At 39.6% G+C, this 22,354-nt stretch overlaps 1 protein-coding gene across 2 annotated transcripts in view; it reads right to left on the reverse strand.

Annotated features, from left to right (window-relative positions):
- Positions 1-18,956, reverse strand: part of spock1 (SPARC (osteonectin), cwcv and kazal like domains proteoglycan 1) — a 119,255-nt gene extending 100,299 nt beyond the window's left edge. The window contains exons 1-2 of one of the 2 annotated variants that reach the window (XM_085424470.1): positions 18,817-18,956; positions 18,181-18,312 (exon numbers count right to left, since the gene is read on the reverse strand). In XM_085424470.1, coding sequence (XP_085280596.1) covers positions 18,181-18,312 — 132 coding nt within the window. In that variant the 5' untranslated portion in view covers positions 18,817-18,956. Of the gene's footprint in view, positions 1-18,180; positions 18,316-18,816 lie in introns of both variants that reach the window. The other variant, XM_085424463.1, reaches the window with a different exon arrangement.
- Between the last annotated feature and the right edge of the window lie 3,398 nt (positions 18,957-22,354).

Here is a 22,354-nt window from a genome sequence, read left to right on the forward strand (position 1 = left end):
TATGTGCACTTAATTACTTATGTACAGTCCAACAATTTCTTTCCGACTACCTGCATTAACCAGTAACACTAAGTGACACTTGATTAACACGCCTTTCTATACTTGCCATTATGGCAAGGCTGGGATGGTCAATTTGGTAAAGTAAATCCGTTGGGCATCTTACTTTGCCTTTAGACAACAATTCTGATGGCAAAAGAGCCAAACGGGAGAGGCAAAAAAAAACAAACAAAAAAAACAAAACACGCCTTTCAATAGGCAGCTGCAACAGGCTTTATTAGCTCTATGCAACATTGCCTTGGCTCTAACATATCAATTAAAATAATACATTAATAGGCGAACAAGATCCCATGCAAGAAGCTGCTATACACAACAACATCAAGCTAACAACTTAAACAATTCCTAGTATACCAACTGATACAGTGCCAGTTACAGTTACGTTGTTCTATACTATTGCTCCTAGAATGCTCTGGTAGTATCTAGTATGAGCAGCATTTTAAATATTACGCCGAATCATTTAGTGATATCAGATCTCAGCGTGAAAAGGGACAAACTCTGATGCTTTTTTTTTTTTTTTTTTTTTTTAGCAATGCCAGCAATAAGGGGTGGCTGTAGCTCAGGTGGTAAAGCAGGTCATCTGCTAGAAGTTTGGCGGTTCAATCCCTTGTTACTCCACTCTGCATGCCAAATGTCCTTAGGAAAGCTACTAACCCCAAGTTTCTCTCTGAATGTTAAATAGAAAGCACTTGTGCATAGAAATAGTGTTGTATAAAGTAGTTTGAGGGCACTGGGAAAGTAGAAAAGTGCTATATAAGATCCATCTCTAATCGTCTAACACAGCGGTCCCCAACCCCCGGGCCTCGGACCGGTATCGGTCCGTGAGTCGTTTGGTACCGGGCCGCGAGAGTTGAGGCTCAGGTGTGAAATGTATGGTTTTCAGGGTTTTTATCGGTTTTCAGCGTTATTTTGTTATCGTTTTTATCGTTAACTCGGTTTTCCTGGGTCTTTTCACGTGTGTTATGAATAAATCTTCTTTTTTTCGGTACCGGTACTAGTTTTATTTTGTTGTATTTATCCGCGACACCTTAAAGGCCGGTCCGTGAAAATGTTGTCGGGCATAAACCGGTCCGTGCCGCAAAAAAGGTTGGGGACCGCTGGTCTAACATACATGCTGGTTACAACATATCTGTGATAAGCCAACATAAGCTGATAATATTGGACCACCAATATGTCAGTGAGGCTCTAATGCTGTGCAAATAAAAGGTTTTGGCAAAGCAAATCTCTTAATTGCAGCAATTAAAAAAGTCCCATCCAAAGCGAAGCCATGCCTGCCAAAACTGGCTGGAAAGGAACATTTTTTTTTTCTGTCAGTTTGAAAAAAAGGAAGCTCCTCGTATTGATCAGCAGCATCTGAGCACACCGTACTATCCAACTGAAAATCCACGAGGAAGTCACTGGAAATAAGCCAAAGGCTTGTGCTTTCACAGGAGTGCGCTCACATACATGTACACACTCACACACATGCTTAGTTCTGTTCCCATTTTTTCATGACTTTAGAGAACTTTATTGACTTACAATCATGTTCTTAAGACTTACCTTAGTCGTAACTACTACCTGCCAAAACCTAAACCCTGTTTTCATCTTAAAAATTAATGTTTCACATAATGGGGACACACACAAGACAGGCAGAAGAAAAGAGGGAGGTTTAAAGAAATGCACCTTATTCCGTGTGGGCTGCTGCGTGTGTGGCTCATTAAATTGTGACTGAAGTCGCAGCTCAGCCGCCTGACTCAGCTGAGTTTAATTAAAGCTGTCAAACAATTCTTGTGTCAGCCTCCAACACGCATATACATAAACGTATTCATTTTTACTCCCACATCCATCTCACTCTGTCTCTCTCTCATCAAAAGTGTGACATACGCATAATCAATCTCCCTTTATTTAGCCAATGCATATGACCATTTTGCTTCACTATTCTTCCTATGTCTTTCCCCAGCTAACTGCTCGATCATTGGGACTGCCGTTGTTAGCACATGCAACATGACAGAGTCAGTCTATCATACAGAATTAGGGGTGTCACAAAGGTGACAAAGTGAAGGAAATGATAAAAGTAAGTCCATCACACAACTGTTTATTAAGTGGGAACATCCAGATCCCGGGAAAAAAAATCCAAAAGCATGGTTAAAGATGGGCAAAATGCTACTCATCCAATGCCGTTATACAGAAATGAGAACATAAATGTATACAATCTGAGCTGATCAAAATAAAAACTGCACTAATGCACTATCTATTTTGGTCAGATTAACTGTAGTGTTCCATTTGTTCTTGTAAAGCAATTTTACACTTCGTTTTGAATGGTGCTTAATGTGTAATCAGTGATACAAATCCCTGTATGAGCACATGCTATCCTCTAGTGTGTAATGTAATTTATATGGATTATAACTATGAATAAAACAAACCTTATCAGATTCCACATCACAAAACATGTGCATAAATTTGCTTTGCAGATTTTGCAATAAACACATCAAAAGCCAAAAGAAGGTGAAAATATAGACTTAGTATTAACTGTTTGATGCATAAGTAGCTTTACTGATAGTGTCTAATGTAATAATGGTTTAGATTAAAAAATAGCACAAACTCTACAACTAACAATGAAAGGACTCCACTGTTTAAAATAATAAAAACTGAACTTCACCAAATGACTTTTAAATGAGCGGTTTCTCCTTCAAACACATGTCAATATCTTCAACATTAAAAGTTTAAATAACATACAGCATAAAAACACCATCTGGCTTCAATCTGGTTACTCATGTCTCTCTGGGTTTGAAAGTCAGCCTGAAACAGGACATCCGCCCAGCTGTTACTCTGACAACACTGTGACATCTGATTGGAGAGTGGTTGTGTAACGCCTCAGAAAATGGGTCTAAAGTTGGCAGTGACATACTAGAAGTATCTCCAATGTCTGGAATAACTTTAAGAGTTGTTACAGATCTTGATTATTGTGCTCAATATGGTTTTTATCCATTTCAACTGCCATTTCTGACCCTCAACACAGAGCAGAAAATACTCACCACCACAGATTCCCACCAACACACAGGGCTTACAATAAACTGGATTCTTCTCTATTAGGACTTCGCAGCAGGAGTATGGTGCAGACTGTGTTGCTGAAATGTAATACCTGAATTCCAGTTGAATGAATCCTGTACAGGAGCAGTTTTCCTACTATATGCCTTTATAGTATGAAATGGCAATGGCCATGTCCGTCTCTAGATTGGTTTGCCCTATGCTTTGGTCAAGACAGGCAATATCTCAACAAGCTGTGGGAAATTGTTTCGGACTCCTGCGGTCCCCAGAGGACAAATCCCGCTGACTTTTCTCCATATGCCACCAGGAGGTCCACTCTTGTGGTTTTGTGTGAAATATCTCTACAACTGTTGGATAAAACAGCATGACCACAGCTTCAAAATGGGATGTTTTTTGTCTGTTGTAATAACTTTGGTGACTCCGGAAAGCAAAATTGCAGTCTTTCTAAACCTTGATCTTATTTTCAGAGCCTTCTGGGTTTCACTAAATACAAAAATGTTTGGAAACATAACAAAGTCTTATTGAAGAAAAAGCCTGAACTATTATGTGCTTTTGTACTCAATTTAAGTGCTCAAAGCTCTTTTTCACCATAAGCCTCATTAACAAATACATACAGGGTGCCTTTTTCTACACCTAAATGCTTATAGCTTAACATCCAGATGATCAAGGGGACCTGGCATTTCAATTTCTTGCCCAAGGAAGTTTCACAAAAGCAAGGGTTTGAACCACTAACTTTCAAACTCTACGTCCTGAACCACAGCCATCACTAATCTTGAGGGAAAGTGTGCTGTTGATGGTATTGTGCTATTTGAGTGACAGTTAAGGAAACATATTCATGGAAGAGTGTAATTAAAGTACAAATACAGAAAACAAAATAGAAAGTTTAACTTACTGAGGTAAAGGTTAATAAACTCATAAAGGTACATGGTTTCTGGTTCCAAATTGTGACCACAAACTATGCAATAGTTTGTAAATGTTTAATAGACTACCTTTAGAGATAGGGACATGCTGAAAATGTGCCTAATTTTCCTGTATTGGATTAAAACACTCTACTCTGTATGCTGGTCCTTGCATATCAGTGCATGCAGTGTCAGTTTTATGAAAGATGACCACTACGAGTCAAAAGGGTCAAACTCAGCTGCATCACTGCATGCATAACATTGTAAGAATAAAACAAACTGTAACATCAAAACATTCTCAGACACTTAGCAATCTGCTATAATAACCCTCTCAAAATTCAGAGAATTGTCGCTATTGCTTTGATTTACCCAGAGTTTGCATATCATAAATGAAAGTGTTGCAGGGACTTATTTTATTTTTTTAAACTTCATCAGTATATGAATATAAAATAGAATCCAACATTGTCACATAATTAAGCACGTCTAGCCTAAGCTTAGGCTAGATAACAAGGATAGTAGTAAAACCACATGTTCAACAAGGAAACACGTTTGAGGAAAAAATACATGTAAAAACGTGCACAAAATGCAACCTATTTACAGTAAACCAAATCTAAAAATTGGGATAACATAATAGTTTTACTGCAAATTTATTATGATTTCTGTTACGGCCCATTTTGGGGGAATTCTTTATTTCTCAACTTTTTCTACTTGATAAGTTTATAAGCAGTCTTGGTTTTAAACCACACATCGAGCAATTTTTGGCTAACCAAGACAAAGGATTACCATTGTGTAAGAAATGTGATATCTTAAATCATGGCTCCAAATGAGCAGTCATAAATCAAAAGTAAAAACTTATCTGTTTTCTTGTGACCAGACACGCCCTGAGACCACAATTCTGATACAAATACAAGCCAATCAATAGAAAAGCAGCATGAAATGATGCAAGTCTATCTAAGCTGTCAAATGGACAATCTGGATAGGTCACCAGTCTATCTCAAGTCTCTATTTAGTATATTGTCTGTTAATTTAATAAACATTTGCTTTCTGGAGGAAAACCAAATTGATACTGTTTTCTAAACCTTGAGTGGAAATGATGAGTTTTTAAAACATGCTGTAGAAAGTGATACAGTAAGGGATATGGAAAATCAATTACAGCTACACAAAATAAAATCTGTCAGATCTCGGTGCGTCTTCCTCTCTCTGCCTCTCTTGGTATCTCCCCTTTACTCCCTCCCCCTCGAGCATCACATGAGCCGCAATAGCAGAAACCTGATGAATTATTGAAGGAGACAAGACATCTTTCAAACTCACACACGCGCTCTAACACACAAACAGTAACTGTATCCCTTTCCTCAGGGGAAAAACGAGATAATGACCAATTCAATCTGACATGGTTTTAGAGACTGTAAACATCAGAGTGAGAGAAGAAGAGAAAGAGTGAAAGAGGTGGGGAAGAGATGCTGACACTGATCTAAAACTAAACTGCGAAGGTGTGAGGAAAAAAAAACGGAAACAGACTTCTCACAATTTATTCCACATTTTGATTCTCAGGTTTGGAAAGGCTTATTTTTGTTTTTCAAATGTGGTAAGCCAACTTGCATATAAAATCTAATGAATTACAATAAGTGATTATACTGCTACCAAAACACAATATGTAGCCAAACAATTCATTCCAGAGGCTGATGTGTAATTTGAGTGCTGTTTGTATGATAATCTGCATCAGTTATCACGATGAGAAAAGCGATGCGTTCATCATCTTAGTAACAACCCCTGTGATTACGGGGAACAAGCAAAGGAAGACACTTATAATCAGTCATGGCAAGAAGCTGGCTTATAAATCACAAGATATACCTCACTACATGACGGTGGAGAGAAGAAAATGTTGGTCCATTGTGTGGCAGCAAAAAATTGCACAATACAAAAAGTGATTATTATAACGGAGAAACAGTTGAACAGTGAGTATTATCTTTCTCTGCCTCATGCTCACATTTCTTCTAATTAACCCTTACTTCTTCAGATGTCCAGCAGCTTTTTTTCAGTCACATAGATTTCATGCTGCATAATTATTATAATATTATGTTTTCTTTTGACGCCTTCTACAGAACTGCTCAAAGTTTTTCTGTCTGTCAAGAGCCAGGCAGACAAATCTTGACAACTTGACTGCCAGAAAAAGTTCTGAAGTTTTCAATATTCCAGAGGAATGAATCATGCAAACTATGTGTTACCTGAATGTTCTACACTGTCAACTTTTGGTTTAAGAATGAAAAAGCTCAACAGCTACTGAGTGAGGGTATTAACTATGGTGGGCAGATTTGAACTACCCCTGAGGATGAACATTATACCTGCTCAGCTCAGTCACTGTCAACATGTTGAGATGCTAAGTATTTAATAGAACAATACAGTCTAGCACCACCCCTCGCACAGCTATACATTCTTACAATACTATTGCATTAGACTCAAAGTAAGAGACACCAAATTAATAGGTGAAAAGGTGTGTTATTCCAAGGCTATTAAATAACCAATTAAATAACCAAAATTCAATTCAATTTTATTTATATAGCACCAAATCACAACAACAGTCACCTCAATGTGCTTTAAATTGTATGGTAAGGACCCTACAGTAATACAGAGATATATAAAGCAGATTAACAGGGATAGCTCAGTAGGTAGAGTGGTGGCCCCATGATCGGAAGGTCGGGGGTTCGACTCCACTGAACGGCTACCCTGAGGTACCCCTGAGCAAGGTGCCGTCCCTACACACTGCTCCCCGGGCGCTGCACTGGTGGCTGCCCACTGCTTCACTAGGTGAACGGGTTAAATGCAGAGGAACTTTTTCCCTATGGGGACTAACACGCACACTTTACTTTACACTTTACTTTTACTTTACACTTTACACACTGCCGTATGGAGAGATGCAGAGAGAGAAAAAAAACCCCAGAGGAAAAGACATCTGATCACACTCTAAAAACAGGTGCACAGTGAGGATGACAGCTTCATCAATGGCAGTGGCAACAGATTCAGCAAGAACAACTGTGACATTTATACTTTACTCGACCATTAATATATAAAAACAAACAAACAAACAACAATGGCATAAATCAATGAAAATGAAATATGGTAAAAGAAAATGAAGGGAGGGGAGGGAACAGCTCAAAGGTGTATGCATACGTCCTGCATGCATTGTAATCACATGTTAACACTAGAGATTTAGAACGTAGATTGAATCTGTTGTAGTGCTCAAATGATTAGTTGAATTATTAATTAGATGGAATCCTGCTCAATACCCATAGCCCAAAGCATTATTGAATTGGTAAGACTGTGAATCAAATAGCCAATCAAAACTATATGTGAAGAAGCGGCAAATGAAAGCAGAGAAAGCTCCACTGCTGATACAAGAATCTCTTTTAATAGGCAATAATGCTTGTGTGGTTGCTAAAATTACTATTGTGACCCATTTTTAATGATAATGATCCCAAATTTTATTTTTCAGATGTAACACTCAAAATAATGTTCAGAAAAAAAAAGGACTGAAGAGGGAATCCACCCAAATTCCATCACGTTGTTGCATTAAGGGAGGGTTTGATGGCATTCAATTAGTTTGTTTATGCAGCGATATAATTACTGCTAATGCTTTTACCTAACATTCAGAGAATGGTAAATTCACATTTCAGTCTCTAGCCTGTGAGATTTTTTTTAAATGATTATATTGCTAGCTAATGCTTGTGAAGGAAATTTCATTACATTTTTGGCACTTAGTGGAAAAGTTCTACAATCTCTTTGCATATATAACTAGACACATTTAACGGTTGTGGCAATGTAATAACTCATTATTACCTCATCTATTACAATGGTACCAAGGACAAGGGTTCTAAATGCAAGTTTTCTAATATATTGCTTAAAGGAATAGATCTAAATGTAGATCTGGTGGCATTACAGTTTTTTGTTGTGTTTTTTCCATGGTCTAGCAGTAGTCTGTCTAGGTAAATCTTTAGAGAGACGCAGACTAATCAGACAGCATCTCTTCAAAAGAATCAACAGCTTAGCAGGAGACCTTCATATCTGCACCAAATAGACCAACAGAAAGACAATCCCCACAGAGAAAGAATGGAGCTTGGAGGGGCTGCCGTAACAAAGCTGACTGAAACACACGCACACGTGCACACACACACACACACACACACACACACACACACACACACACACACACACACACACACACACACACACACACACACATAGATGATCGATTCCACATTTCTCCTATCCTTCCATGTTTGTCCATCTGTTCTGCCGGTGCTCATAGGCTTCACATTAAAGCTCCTCCTCTTCCTCTCTTCTCCTAGCATCTCTCTCTCTTTTTTCTATTTCCCCTCTCTGGTCTGTAGCCAAAATTACGGCCAGTCCTTTATCTCCCCTGCTTTGTCTATCTCTCTGTTGTACACTCCAGTATTGAGTGTACACACATGTGTGCACACACCCACACTTCACAATCAGTGTGTCCTGGTCATAAGGGACAGTGACCTTTGTCTTTCCTGTGACCGAACTGCCCTCAGCTGACTATGTATGCATGGTGTGTGTGTGTGTTTGTGTGTTCCTGTATTTTTCACTCTTATTGATTAGATCAAGGCTCCAATCCAGGTTACCCTGCCCTGTGAATTGAATAATTGATCTCACCAAAAGCCTCGGGGTGGATGGGATCATGTGTTTGTGTGTCAGTACACACAGGCAGAAACATCAGCAAGACAGACACATGGAAACTTTAGTTTGAAGAGGTACTAGAACACATAAAGAAATGCACACAACCACAGTCCTTTAGAACAGAGATTAGAATCAGAATGTTCTCATTTGACATCAATGGCTCAAAGTGAAAAATATTCACACAGAAGTAGAGCATGGAAAAAAAATCATGGGTTGAAAGGAGCAGAAAGCATGAGAGACAGCGGGGGTTTATTTTGAAGGGCACTGTTTCATCGAGAATTAGTGGAATGTAAAAAAGAAAATGGGATGAGCCAGGAGAGAGAGAGAGAAGAGAGGATAATGAAATGCATGAAGAGAAGGTATAGAAGCAGCTGAGTAGGAGAAAGAGAAATGGAGGGCAGAGCAGAGGGGGAGATAAGAAAGAATGACAGGTGTTCAGGCAAGTCTTTGCTTAATTGACAGAAATACTGTATGTCTGCTGGGGAGAATACACTCAGGATTTATGTATGTGTGTGTGTGTGTGTGTGTGTGTGTGTGTGTGTGTGTGTGTGTGTGTGTGATCGTGTGTGTGTGTCAGAGAGAGAGAGGGGGGGAAGGTGAAGGTGACTCCAGGGGTTCATCTTTTCTAAGCTACCTCTCTAAACCTCCCTACCCCTCCCCCTTGGCTGTGCAACCGACCAATCAGAGCACATGCATATACAGGCCTGCACAAACCCAGACACACCGACCAATACCATTTAATTTGGATTCAGAGGGGTGCATCCAGGTATAAATGTGTTGACTGTGAAGCAGTGTGTGGAACAAAAAAAAAATGCATGCTCAGCAAAATCCTTTCCTCCATAAATGCCAAAGGACAAAACATGTAAAACAAGCTACCAAACAAACCATTTGTGAATTTAATAAATGATAATAACTCTTCAGGTGCTTCTGTTGCAGACAAAACTACGCCACAGGCGGGATCTTTGACTGACAGTCCCGAAAATGCTGGCATCTTGGAAAACAGAATACGGATGGCATTTAATTCTCATTGTGAGAATGAGCTGAGACAGGTGGCTCTCATGTTTAAATTACAGGGCACCTACACAAGCACATACACAGGTGTTCATCATGTCTCTCCATACACCGACTAATGAATAGACAGTCTGAAGACGGAATGCATTTACACAAATACATGAGGTAATACACAGCAGACATCCAATGTCCCTCATAAATTCGACTTATTGGATTTCTGTAAACCTGACAGCACACCCTGCAGGGTGGTAGACAGGATCTCACTCTGAAAGGAATGAAAATAGTGGAAGTGGACAGCTAGTAAAAAAGCCTCCTTTAGAAAAGAAACAAACAACAGGCTCAGAAAATTGAAAACTTTTTTCTTTTTACCTCTTTAGTATAAAAGATTCCAGAATAGAAATGACAGCTTTTATTCTGTCAGGAAAAAAAGCCAGAAGAAATGGTGAGAGAAGATGACACGGTTGAGATGTAACTCCAAGTATATTCATGCATGAACCAAATTTTCAGATCAGTATGCATTCCCCAGGTTTGTCCCACAAGTCTAAAAGTTAAGAAGTCTATGTCAACATACTTCCTGTACAAGATGGCATTTTTAAATCTATAACCAGAACTTTTTGTCAGTCAAAAAGTTGTTGTACATTACCTATAGCATGCTAGCAGGGGTTGTATTGAAAGCTAAGGGGCTTTTTTACTTTCCACTATAAGTGTCTATAGTGACTTGTGGCCATGAATGCAGGCAATTATAGGCACTCTGAACATGTGTTCTTTCAGATGTTATTTTCTAGTCTGCTTGGAGAACACAGTTGCAGTTGGTGTCTTTGTTTCCTAGTGACAGTGCAGAAAAGTCTGTGGTGTGCTGTCAGAGATGACTAATGCCACAGGTATGCTTGCCATGATAGTCTTTGCTCACGTAAACTGTGACGTCAACACAGCCATCTAACCATTTTTTTGTTGCACTCAACTTAATGCTTTCTGCTAATAAGCCATAAGGTCTTGCAAGTCACCCATCAGCAGAAGATGACATATGAGTAAACTAAGCAGCTGTTGAGTTTTTGCTGCAGAATGCCTTATTTTTTCCAGTTCTTTCAACAATCTCTCATTCTGCCATCTGGGGATCTCTACGCTCATGCACTGATGTTTCATTTCAGATCAACTAAGCTCATGCTCACAATATAAAAAGGCTCTTCAGCTGTAATGCTTAGAGTACATTTATTTCAATATAAACTAACCAATAACCAATAAAATCCACCTGTGATAGACTGTCTTAATCCAGAATAGCAGAACTGACCCAAACCAGCCAGCCCAACAATGTACACACTGTTTGTTGATAGCTTTCAATATTCTATAAAATTTGATTATAAAAGGATCTTTTCAGTTGCATTGTATATCTCCAATTGCACTATTTTATGAAATGTTATAAATAGATTATCCTACATTATTACCTCTATTCCCTGCAGAGGGCATCTAAGATTGTGGTCAACAAGGTGAACGCTGCTGTAATTAGCCAAATGATTTAGAAAAAAATGAAGGACCATAATTATCTGCTAAAAATGTGTCTATTGACAACACTTGAGATAAGCGTCTGAGGAGAGATAGAGTGGATGAATATGTGCCACCAGTGTGATGGAAGTGTGAATATTGGTGCCTCCGCTCCAGGAAATCAGCGGGGTTGCTCTTTGATGCTCTGTGGCATCATCTCTGTCACTAGGTTTGGATTGGTTAGTAAGGTTTGCAGTTTTTGCTGCTACTAATTCTACCACTGCTCCAGCTGGACCTCTCATATTCACTTTTGTCCTGACCAGAATACTTTGATGTAGCCAACAACAGAGGGCAGCTGCAGGCTTACAACAAAGTTGACCCTGTCTGAAACAGAAACACAGTTGAACCCTGTGCTGCATACAAATGTGTGTATATTCTCTGCAGCTATAGTTTATTTGCATAAGAGCTTATGAAAATTAAAATGGTGATTGCAACCTCAGGACAACTCAAAAAGGCTACTGTTGGCATAAACAACAACAACAAGTCGTTTGGCAAAAGTGCAACAAAGGAGGTTTAGCAAATTTAAGGATTAATAAACAATTTAATTGGTCGAGAACATTTAGGTGTCCTCTAGCAAGCTGAACCACATCTTCAACAAATTAAAGCAATTTTTCACAAGACAGCTAATCACAATATTGTGAGTATTTGAACTAGCTCTGGCAGCAAGTCTTTCTACAGACTTCATTCTGAACATTGCATGCCATTTATTCCACAAACATGTTCTGTTGTCTGCATAAACAGCATAAATTAACGTTTGCATCATGAATGCAACTAAGGAACAAAGACACTGGAGCTACTATTGATTGAGAAAAATGCTATTAAAATGTCAAACTGTGCTGGTAAGAAACACAATTATTTTTCTATCGCATGTCATTTAACAAAAGGAGGACTAGATTAATCTGCAGCACACTTATCTCCCTACACGTTAGACCTCAGTTAGTAATGTGACTAAGCAATTGAATAAATCAAATCCGTGTACCTTTTTTTTTTTTTTTAAGATAAGCCACCTGGACATTGACTATTTAACTATTGCACCAGCTCTGCCAAGAAATGGACACTCATGCATTATGCAGAAGGAGCAAGTGGCTCATCAACAGGGATGCAGAGTGAAACATGGCAGGCAGAGGAGAACAGAAGAGAGGAGGAGTCATGGGTAAGGCCAGGGGAAGAGAAAGGGGGAGATAGGAAGGGCTATGGTTGAGGAAGCACAGGGTCATTCGCTGCTCTGCAGACAGAGGGAGAAAATGACAGAAATGGAGAAGCTTGGAAGAAAAATGTTGACTTCATCACTCAATAAGAATTGATGAAAGAGCAAAGAACTGATAGAGAGACTGACGTACTGCTATAAAAAGAAATTGTTCACAAGATTAATAAGTGGTGATAAAATTAAATTGGAAAATATAAGGATCGGGATAATTTATAGCTGATACTCATTGTTATACACTAAACTTTTTCCAGCAAGGCTATTAAACCTTGAGATATATTTTCAGAGTGCAGCTAATACATCTGTTAGCTGATATCAGCCTATTAGAGATATATTGGTATTGGCAGCTATGCTGTCTGGTAGAGATGTTTTACAGAAAAGGTGCTTGGGTTAAATTATAAACGGTGTCACCATCACCATCATCATAGTTTTCCCTGCAGAGCGACTCCAATACTGTCATTAATGACTGCAGCAAATGTACCAGAGTGTATGTCAGACGAACAGTAGAAGAATATTGGTCATTATAGCAATATATTTTCAGTATGAGCATCAACTCCCCAAAATCCAGTACTGTTGGGTTCTACTGTTCACAATAAAGTAATTATTCTTTATATACTTCGCTTACCATCTGCTTTCACTGTGATATGATAATTTTCCAAGTGCCATCCTGTAGAGAATAATCATCTTTTGTTTTTAATAATTATGTTTTTAAATAATGTAAAATATTTGTTATATTACTCACTACAAGGACAGGCAGGGGTTTTTTTTCATGTTACAATCTGCACATCATCTTCCTTCCACACTATATCAGCTCTGAGGAATGTCAGATGATTAAGACAGCGCCAGATCATCAGCTTAACATTCAACATGTTGTTGACATACTGCGTCCACCCCACCCCAAATTAAAAAAACCATGAGGGGAAAATGGAGAAACCATGGAGTCATGGTTGAGAAGAAAAGGAGGGGGGGGGGGGGGGGGGGGGGGGGGGGAGTGAACTGGAATCATATCAATCTGTGTTTTAATTACCTGGGTTGTAAACATGATTCATAGCAGCAGTCACACTGTGGGATTGCAGTGCTATGGCTGGGGTCCTTGTTCTTACTAAAGACTTAAATAAAATAATTACATACATGACACACAGTTTAATTTAAGACTATCATTTAAGACTGATGATTATGCCAAACATTTTTTCACAGTGTTAAGTCTCCTTAGATCACTTAATTGTTGTCTAGGACCAAGTAGTTATGGTAAAATTAATCACAATCACAATTACTCTGATGAAATTAAGATTGTGCAACGTGATTGTTCATTGATTTGGGAAAAATGTGAATTTTTCAAACTTTAAAAAAATGTCTTTGAATTGATTCAACAAGATGCTGGAAGCATTCATCAGAGATTCTGGTCCATATTGACTTTCTGGCATTACACAGTTGCTGCAGATTTGTCAGATGTCCGCCCATGATGTGAATCTCCCACTCCACCACATCCCAAAGTTCTAGTGACTGTCGGGGCCATTTTGGGTAAAGTTTGAGATGATTTGAGCTTTGAGCAGCCATCAGAAGATGGTGGTGCACTGTGGTCATGAAGGGGTGACCATGGTCAGCAACAATACTCAGTTAAACTACCAACCTTCTGATTAGTATTTGAACTGCTCTGCCTCCTGAGCCACCACAAGCTTAGAACACCTGGTATTCCCAGGCAGTCTCTCATTCAAGCACTAACTAGGACTGACCCTATTAAACTTCCGAGATCAGATGAGATCAGGCATACTCCAGGTTAGGACTGCTCGATTATGGCAAAAATGATAATCACGATTATTTTCACTGAAATTGAGATCTCGATTATTTGACGATATTTATTTAACCCTTTAAGACCTACTATAGAACCAAGTCCACCAGAGCTTATATTATTTTTTTACATCTTGTAGTGCCATTTGTGGGAGCATTTCAAGTTGCTATACAACTGTTATAGCCCATATTTTAATAATATGTATGCATTAAGTCCATAGTAACTACATTAATTGCAAAAAAGTGCAATAAACTACAAAAAAATTGAAAATCGTTTTTGTTTTGTTTTTTACATATATTTCTACTTGGAGAAATTTAAGAGGTTTATCCCTCAAAACTTTAAATACAAAAAAGTTGCAAAAAATAGTTTACAACAACAGGAAATTTATTTTGAGTGTCTTCATAGTTTTATTTTGGAGATACACCAATTTTTATGTACTGCAGGAAAAACGAAAAAACAATCCTATGATGCAAATTTGCAAAGAAAACAGCTGGTGCATCAAAATAAACTATTTCCAGCTGTGCAATTCGAGTTCTAAGCATCCCAGAAACTATTCAGAAAAGTCAAACATGACCAGTATAGGCTTTTAAGGCCTACAAGTAAAAAACTACATTTTCCGCGAAAATGACGTCACTTCCGGTTTCGGGCAGGAAATGGCAGACATGCGATAGTTCGTGCTGACGTCTGTTTCACTGTGGGAAGTGTTACGAACAGCTGATCGGATCGGCAAAGCCTGTTTCTGGAATATTATGTTTTTGTTCCTGCAAGCGCTTTTTATGCAATTTTTGCAAAGCTATATGTGGAAGAAAACCGTGACCGAGGACAAGCTGATGGCATCAGATGTAAGTACAACTCCTCCGGTTTCATATGCAAAATAAATTATTGCGCTAGCTTACACGTTCAGGTTCTACAGGGATTTAAAAATAGTTACACAAAACGGAGCGTGCTGCTCTGACCGGATCTAAAGGGTTAACAATAACAATGTATTGAATAATGACTTTAAAAAATAATATAAAATAGTGTGCAACACCACTGAAGTTTTTTTTACCTCTCTTTTCAACCAACAGCAGTCACTCTCCTCTCCAAATAACTTCTGCTTAGCTTTCCGAGCTTCCCTCGGGTCCTCTTAATCAGCGGTCTCCAACCTTTTTTGCGCAACGGACCGGTTTATGCCCGACAATATTTTCACGGACCGGCCTTTAAGGTGTCGCAGATAAATGAGGGAGGGGCTAATAATCGGCTCAGTCATTTTTAATGATCGTTGAAAGCCCAGATCGTAATCGTGATTAAAATTCGATTAATTGAGCAGCCCTACTCCAGGTGGTACGGCCGGAAGAATTGCAGCCTGGGTTTCCAGTTCTTAGCTGACTGCTGCTGTAGCTCAGTAATACTACAGACTACTCTGCATAGTCTTCTGCATATGCCTCGGTTGTAATGAGTGGTTATTTGAGGTACTCTTGCCTTCCCATGAGCCTAAAAGCATCTGGCCATGCTCTTCTGGCCTCTAACATCAACAAGGCATTTTTGCTCAGAGAACTACCTCTCACTCAATATTTTCTCTTTTTTGGACCTTTCTCTGTGAACCCTAATAATGTTTGCATGGGAAAATCCCAGCAGATTAGCAGTTTTTGAAATACTCAGACCAACCCATCTGGCTTCAACAACCATGTCACATTCAAAGCCACTTAAATCACTTTTCTTCCCCATTTTGATGCTTGGTTTGAGCTTCAAAAAGTTATCTTAACAATGCTTACATCCCTAAATGAACTGAGTTGCTGCAATATAATTGGGTGATTAGATATTTGAAATATTAGCTAAACACGTGTACCTAATAAAGTTGCTGGTAACAGTATAAAATAACTAGAAAAATAAAAGCTAGATAAAACATTTGAGCCTGACTGGGAACGTTATGCTGTAAAGGCGCTGTAAAAGCCACTGCTGTAAAAAGAGGGATGTGCTCATTTATAACACAAGACAAAAATAGAGCATCATAGCAAAATGGATTGTGGCACAATGTCATCTATGTTATTTTGTTTTCATAGTTGCTAGGACCTATTGAAGCTCAAACATATAGCTGAAAATAAAATCTGATTTATTGCCCAACCCTAGTACTGTCCCTGAAGATCACAATTTCCGCAGTCATCAAATTTAGACAGTTGTTTTATAGTTTGAAACTGATTCATACAGAGCAGTCTTCTTACTGGCTGTGATATTAAAGAGTTTGGTGCCAGACACAGGAGGAGAGAAATCACTAGGAATAAATTGTGAAGGAAAGAAGACACAGTTGGACAAATCGCAACCAGCAGGTTTCCCAACATGATAGGTGTGACAGTACACTCACACACAGGGACACAAAGACACATGTAAACACTACAGCAGCTCCCTCATTTGGTTAGTTGCACTGCTTGAAATATTAAACGTACAGTAAATGTCGCAGCCTTTCCCCCCTATATATTTGCTCCTCATTTCCCCTCCTTTTCCTCCTTTTCGTCTCCTGTCCTCAGCTCTCCACTGACAGTTTCCTGTTAATGACTCTCATTTGCACAGGAGACCAGAGAGTGGAATAAAGTGGACACACACACACACACACTGCAGGTAGTAGAGCTCAAACTGAATGTATACTGCAATGACCACCTCTCACATCACGGTAACAGTACTATGTGGGGAAGGCCAGCTCTAATAAGGCCAAAGTTACCCCTCTGTCTGCTGAAATCTCTGGGGATTGCAGAAAAGCGCATCATGATGTTAAGAGTATGGCAACACTGCTGTTACTATTGGTCTGGTGATGTGTGTTAGTTCACATTAGGCCAAACCTAAAACATTGGTGGAAGAGTTTGCATCTCAAAATACTTAAAGAAGAGCACAGGCTCTTCCTAATTATTTGAAGAACACGTGTCATGCATCAAGACGTCTGGGTATCCAGATTTATTCTCACTTAAATTATTAAAGATTGCTTGAGAGGTATCTTAACCCATTTAGGGCTCCCCCAGCAGACAGCTGTGTTACACACATAGAGATGGAGGCCAAGCATTTTCCAATAATAGGACGCTTTAGAACTGTTTGATCATGCAGAGTTGATAGAAGATCAAGACAGAGTCCCAATACAGTAGGAACACGGCAGGTTATAGTTAAGGTGCATTGGATACACTTTAATATCTGTTTTAGCAGCTTTAAAGCTGGTAAATTCATGCTGTCAGAAAACACTGCAAACATTTATTTTCAGGTCTGTGTTGAAGATGTGATTCGAACCAAAGACTGCACATTTTTATGGCTTTGTCTTCCATGAAATGAAAATACTATCCAGGATTTTCACCTTACCCTTCAGGAAACATGCCCCTTCGGTTCACCGTTTATGTGCACAGCTTAAGAACACACATACCTCTGCATATAATAGCTGCTACATAAAGTTTGCATTAAACATTAATATTGTTTTAGGTTAAACAGAAAAGGCTTATGGATAAAAAATAAATAAATAAACATTAACTGCAAAGGTGTTTTGTATGTTAAAATCACATAGCACACGCCCATGTCTTCTGATCCCAATGAAAACTGAGATTAATTATTGTTAATGAAAGCCCTATATAACAGAATGACACCCTATGAGTTTGTGACAGCATTACCAGAAGAAGAAAAAAGGCAGTTCAGTAGCAATATCGTTCAATCAATCAAAGCAAAAGCTGGCAAGAATTCTTCCCCGTCATGTACAGAAGTGCAATGTCTGTCGATAAGTCTGATTGGCTTTCAGCCGGGGTTTGAACCTGCTGAGTTTCTACAAGGTGGATTATGCCTGCTGGCAAGTGCTCAAGTACTCACAGGGTGTATCAAGGGTGCAGTGTGCTCTCTCTCTCTCACACACACACAAATCCAAACAGATAAACACAAACACATGAAAAGATTCGCATTGAAGCTAATTAAAACGCCGCTTTTGGCTAGATGTTGTGTTTCTCAGAGCAACTCACATCTCTGAATCTGTTCCAGGATCTGTCCTTATACTGAGCCACGGTTCCCAGCCATTTCTCATTATTGTTAGCGGAGACCACCGTTTCTCTGCTCAGCAAGAGAGCCACGACAGGTAGCAGAAAGAAGAACATCTTCTGAAAGGAAACACAGAAGAGAAGAGAGAGAGGAGAGAGGCGGGGGTAAGAAAAGAGTGAGAAAACACATGGGGAGCGGAGGATGCTGCAAAGTGTAGATGAAGTGAGATGGAGCACTTTAGAGAACACACAACTCTCACGCTGTGACGCATCATGGGTCAGAATGTCACAATGAAGCAACAAACGGACCCCCACTGAAAGACTGCACGGGGTGCAGAGTGATCATTTCATCAAACTGCTGAGGCTCCATCTAATCGGATTATAAACACTGGAGAGTTGTTACCGCGGCAGATTGGGCACAGCGTAACATTAGCTCGCGAGCTTCCCATCCGCTAATTAAAAAACAGAAAAGGAAAAAAAAAAAAGCAATTATCGGCGTCAACACAATTGCTGCCCTCACGGACCTTTGTCTTGGCTTTCAGCTGCTTTCTCTCAATATCACTTCAAATTTAGATTTCTTTTCAAATTCACACCAGCGACGCGACGCAGTGAACTGCCCACCTGGAATAGTTCGTTGGTGTCCACTTCTGATTCCCGGGGTAAAATAAGTCCACAGCCCCGGGCACACTCCGGTAGAACCCGACTGCTTGTGGGATTGACGGCAAAAGCGAGCAGCGAGGACTAGAGGACCGGGCGCTTTCTCCTCCTCCTCTGTCAGGAGACACCGCCTCCTCTCTCTCTCTCTCCCTCTCTCTCTCTCCCACTAACCGTGTCATTGATTTTCATCAGGGGATTTTTTTCTGTGTTCACAGTAGAGCGCAGGCAGGATTTGGGAGGCACGTCAAAGCGCTGTTTGGGTGTACATTACAAACACAAATTTCTTGTCAGTCCCGCGCATTTGTTGTGGAATTCGAACTCGTGTCCCCGTAGTTAATACAATTATATTACATAAGCCACAACTGAGCAGTGCTATGTGTGTCTGAGCGTTCAACGGCTTCATTTCCTATGGAGGATGCGCACAGACGGACAGACGCAGGGCCCTCTTTTTAAATGAAAGTACACTTCATAAATAGGGCGCATAACCAGGGCTTTATTTTCCCGGGTATGTGACAGTGTATCTGTAAATTATTAATCGACTACTCTGTTGTGCCTCACTTTGTAGGCCTCTGGTGTCTGTGTGAATGTGTTTGGTTCAGTGAAAAGTTACTGTCGGGTTCTGTACCTATGCTGATGTGAGTAACAGAAATACACTCCTCTCTGTGTGTTCTGTTCTGTTTTGGCGCAGATAAAACCAATGAAAGGTTTAGAACATATCTTTTATCTCCGCAAATTCGTGTACTCTTGCTGATGCTGCAGTCGTTTTCACGAAATAGGCTGCTACGAGGATTAATAAGGTTGTCAAGCAGTAGTCAGTAGAGAAACTGTTCCTTTATTTTGCAGTTCTTTCTCGAACAGTCTGTTTGGGTTAGGTGTTTCAGGTGCTCCCTCCCCCCCCAAAGCTAATAAAGTCGGAGATTCCTGTATTTCACTTACTAGTGTTAAAAATGTGGAATTTAGAAGAAATGTTATATCATTACATATGTTACATATGCTATATTTTTAAAGGCAGTTATCCAGTAGCAATGTGCCATGCTGTAAATTTTGTTATGATCTGTTACCAAGTAAATACAGAGACAGGATTGACGATACCAATACCGATACTTTTAACTAATAAAGGCAGCTTATATAGGGGAGATATCATTGGTTTACTATGGCACACCCCACCCCAAAATTAGTTCACCATCTCAGTGGTGTTTAATACTGTAAATATCGGTATCAATCTGATAAGTAAAGTAAATACAGAACCAGTAGTTCTGATACCAATACCAACACTGAAACTTAAGCTCTAAAGGCAGATCATGTAGGGAAGAATCATATTCTGTGTCACATTCTGAATCCATTTTCAGGACCATTTAATAACTGTGATTTTTACTTTTGACAGTGCAATAATTAAGTAACACAGAAAAAAAACATCTCTCAGCTTTTCATGTATTTTGAAACCTTTTTTTTAGACCTGGAATGTAAATGTGCCCGTCTTGAAAGCACTTTGGGGCAAGCTCTGTTGTTTAAGTGTGTTACATGAATAAAACAGACTTGATAAAAACACATCTTTATTAGATTCAGGCATTTTTCACATTTGTGTTAATTAGTAAAATATGAATAAAAACATTTATTTCACACAGTTTCATAGACTGAATATTTTATTTGAATACCTGAATATAGTCTATAGGCAATCAGTCTGCTAAAGTAACAATTACGAAGACCAGTGACACTTTAACACTCCTGAGTGAAACATGACTTTCACCACTGTCTGAGCTACCTGGATAGTCTTTGCCTCTCTGAAAGGACAGTGACAGTGACCTCTGTCTCTGTGCTGGGTGTCTGGGTCTGTCTGAAGGATTTCCTTCCTCCTCTCTTCATTTCTTTTGCTGCTTATTCCAGGACAAAGCCCTCGTTTTGGTCTTTCATTTATTTATATAAGTCAGGGTTGTTGCCACAGTAAAGAATTTTCTTCCAACACACACCACTTTTTTAAAGGATTTTCATTTACTGTTGTAAAGTGCCTCTACACGATGCTCCACTTTCTCAGTCACTGTAACCAACATGTTGCTGCTCAGTGCTACTGAGTTACATGACTGCAGGACATCTAAACAGTAGTGAAGGGAGCAGGGGGTGGAGCAAAGTGTGCTTGCATGAGAGGAGCTTTATTTGCACAGACATATCTCCTGTGTAATGAATGACTAAACTTAGAAGAGGCAAACAAACCAAAGCATCAATCTTATTATGCTAGTATCGATCCAATATCAATATCAGCGTTGATACTGATACTACTGGTACTCGGACTGAACTGCCCACCTCTATTATCCAGTCATAATTAAACTAAACTAAGGAAATATATTTTCTTAGAAGACCCAGCTATGTTTTGGGGATCATTGCAAATATTTTCCAAAATGAAGTCATTGTAAAGCATAAACAATCAAAACAAAGAATGCAAAAAGTAGGAGCAGAAGAATCATATTAGAATCCAAAAAATATTGCTTTTTTATATGTAAAGCTGCTGACATTTAAGTTTGAGTTTTTCTGTTCTTTATTATGAAAAGCAAGCCCCTCTCGAAAATCCAAGCATGCCATTCTGCATCATATGACCTCTTATGGAGGTTCAAGAGACATACATTTTGAATACTTGTGTCTAAGATCTTTTTGTTTGGGAACGTTATAAATATTCAAAATTGTCTCTGTGTATGACAGGACAAAGGTGAAGATATATGTAACACTGGTTCTTTATTATATTATTGTTGTCACGGACCCAGCTCTGGGGACTCGGGGTCCGTGGGCAGTGGGGACTGTGACTATTATTGTTGTTGTTGTTGTTATTATTATTATTATTATTATTATTTGGTGTGTTGTCTGCACTGCCCCTATGCACATCTGTATGTAGGCAGGTATGTGTGTGTGTGTGTTTTGCCTTTCTGCTGTGGCCAAATTACAGGCACCTTCAGCCCTGGGGGCGTGGTCTAACTTGAGGGCTGGCCACACCCGAAGTCCTGGCCGCACACCTGCTCCTCATCTGGGCTCGTCGGGGGAGCTATTTAGATGAGCGATGGAGCTTCCACCGACGCTGGATTATTGCGTTTGACTACACGTCAGTCTTCAAACAAGTCAAGTGTGAGTGTATGCCTGCTGGGATAAGTGTTAACGGCTGCCTCTATTGTTTTCCCCTCAGGAGGAGTGTGGGACGAGAAGGAGCAGTGAGCACGGGGAGTGCAGGGACACTGGGGCAGAGAGCACTACACGGGGACTTTTGGGAAGAAGACACTACACGGGAGTCTGGGAAACTGGGGATTTATTGTTGTTTACTTCACCACCTTGTAAATAAACACTGTTGCACTGAAGAGTCCGGCGTTTGGGTCCTATTTCCCCATCTCCCCACGGTCTGCCAGCCAGACCGTGACAGAATAATCCAGCCATTATGGGCCCAGCGGACTCAAGGACCGTCTCACAGGAGGAATTGCTCGCCCAGCTCTGGAAATACTGTCGGAGCATTATCCAGGCGGCGGAT

The sequence above is a fragment of the Rhamphochromis longiceps genome, linkage group LG2 (genome assembly GCF_057381845.1).
Source record: "Rhamphochromis longiceps isolate RC_006_pf linkage group LG2, R_longiceps_female_GT1.1, whole genome shotgun sequence".
In the NCBI taxonomy this organism is placed as follows: domain Eukaryota; kingdom Metazoa; phylum Chordata; class Actinopteri; order Cichliformes; family Cichlidae; genus Rhamphochromis; species Rhamphochromis longiceps.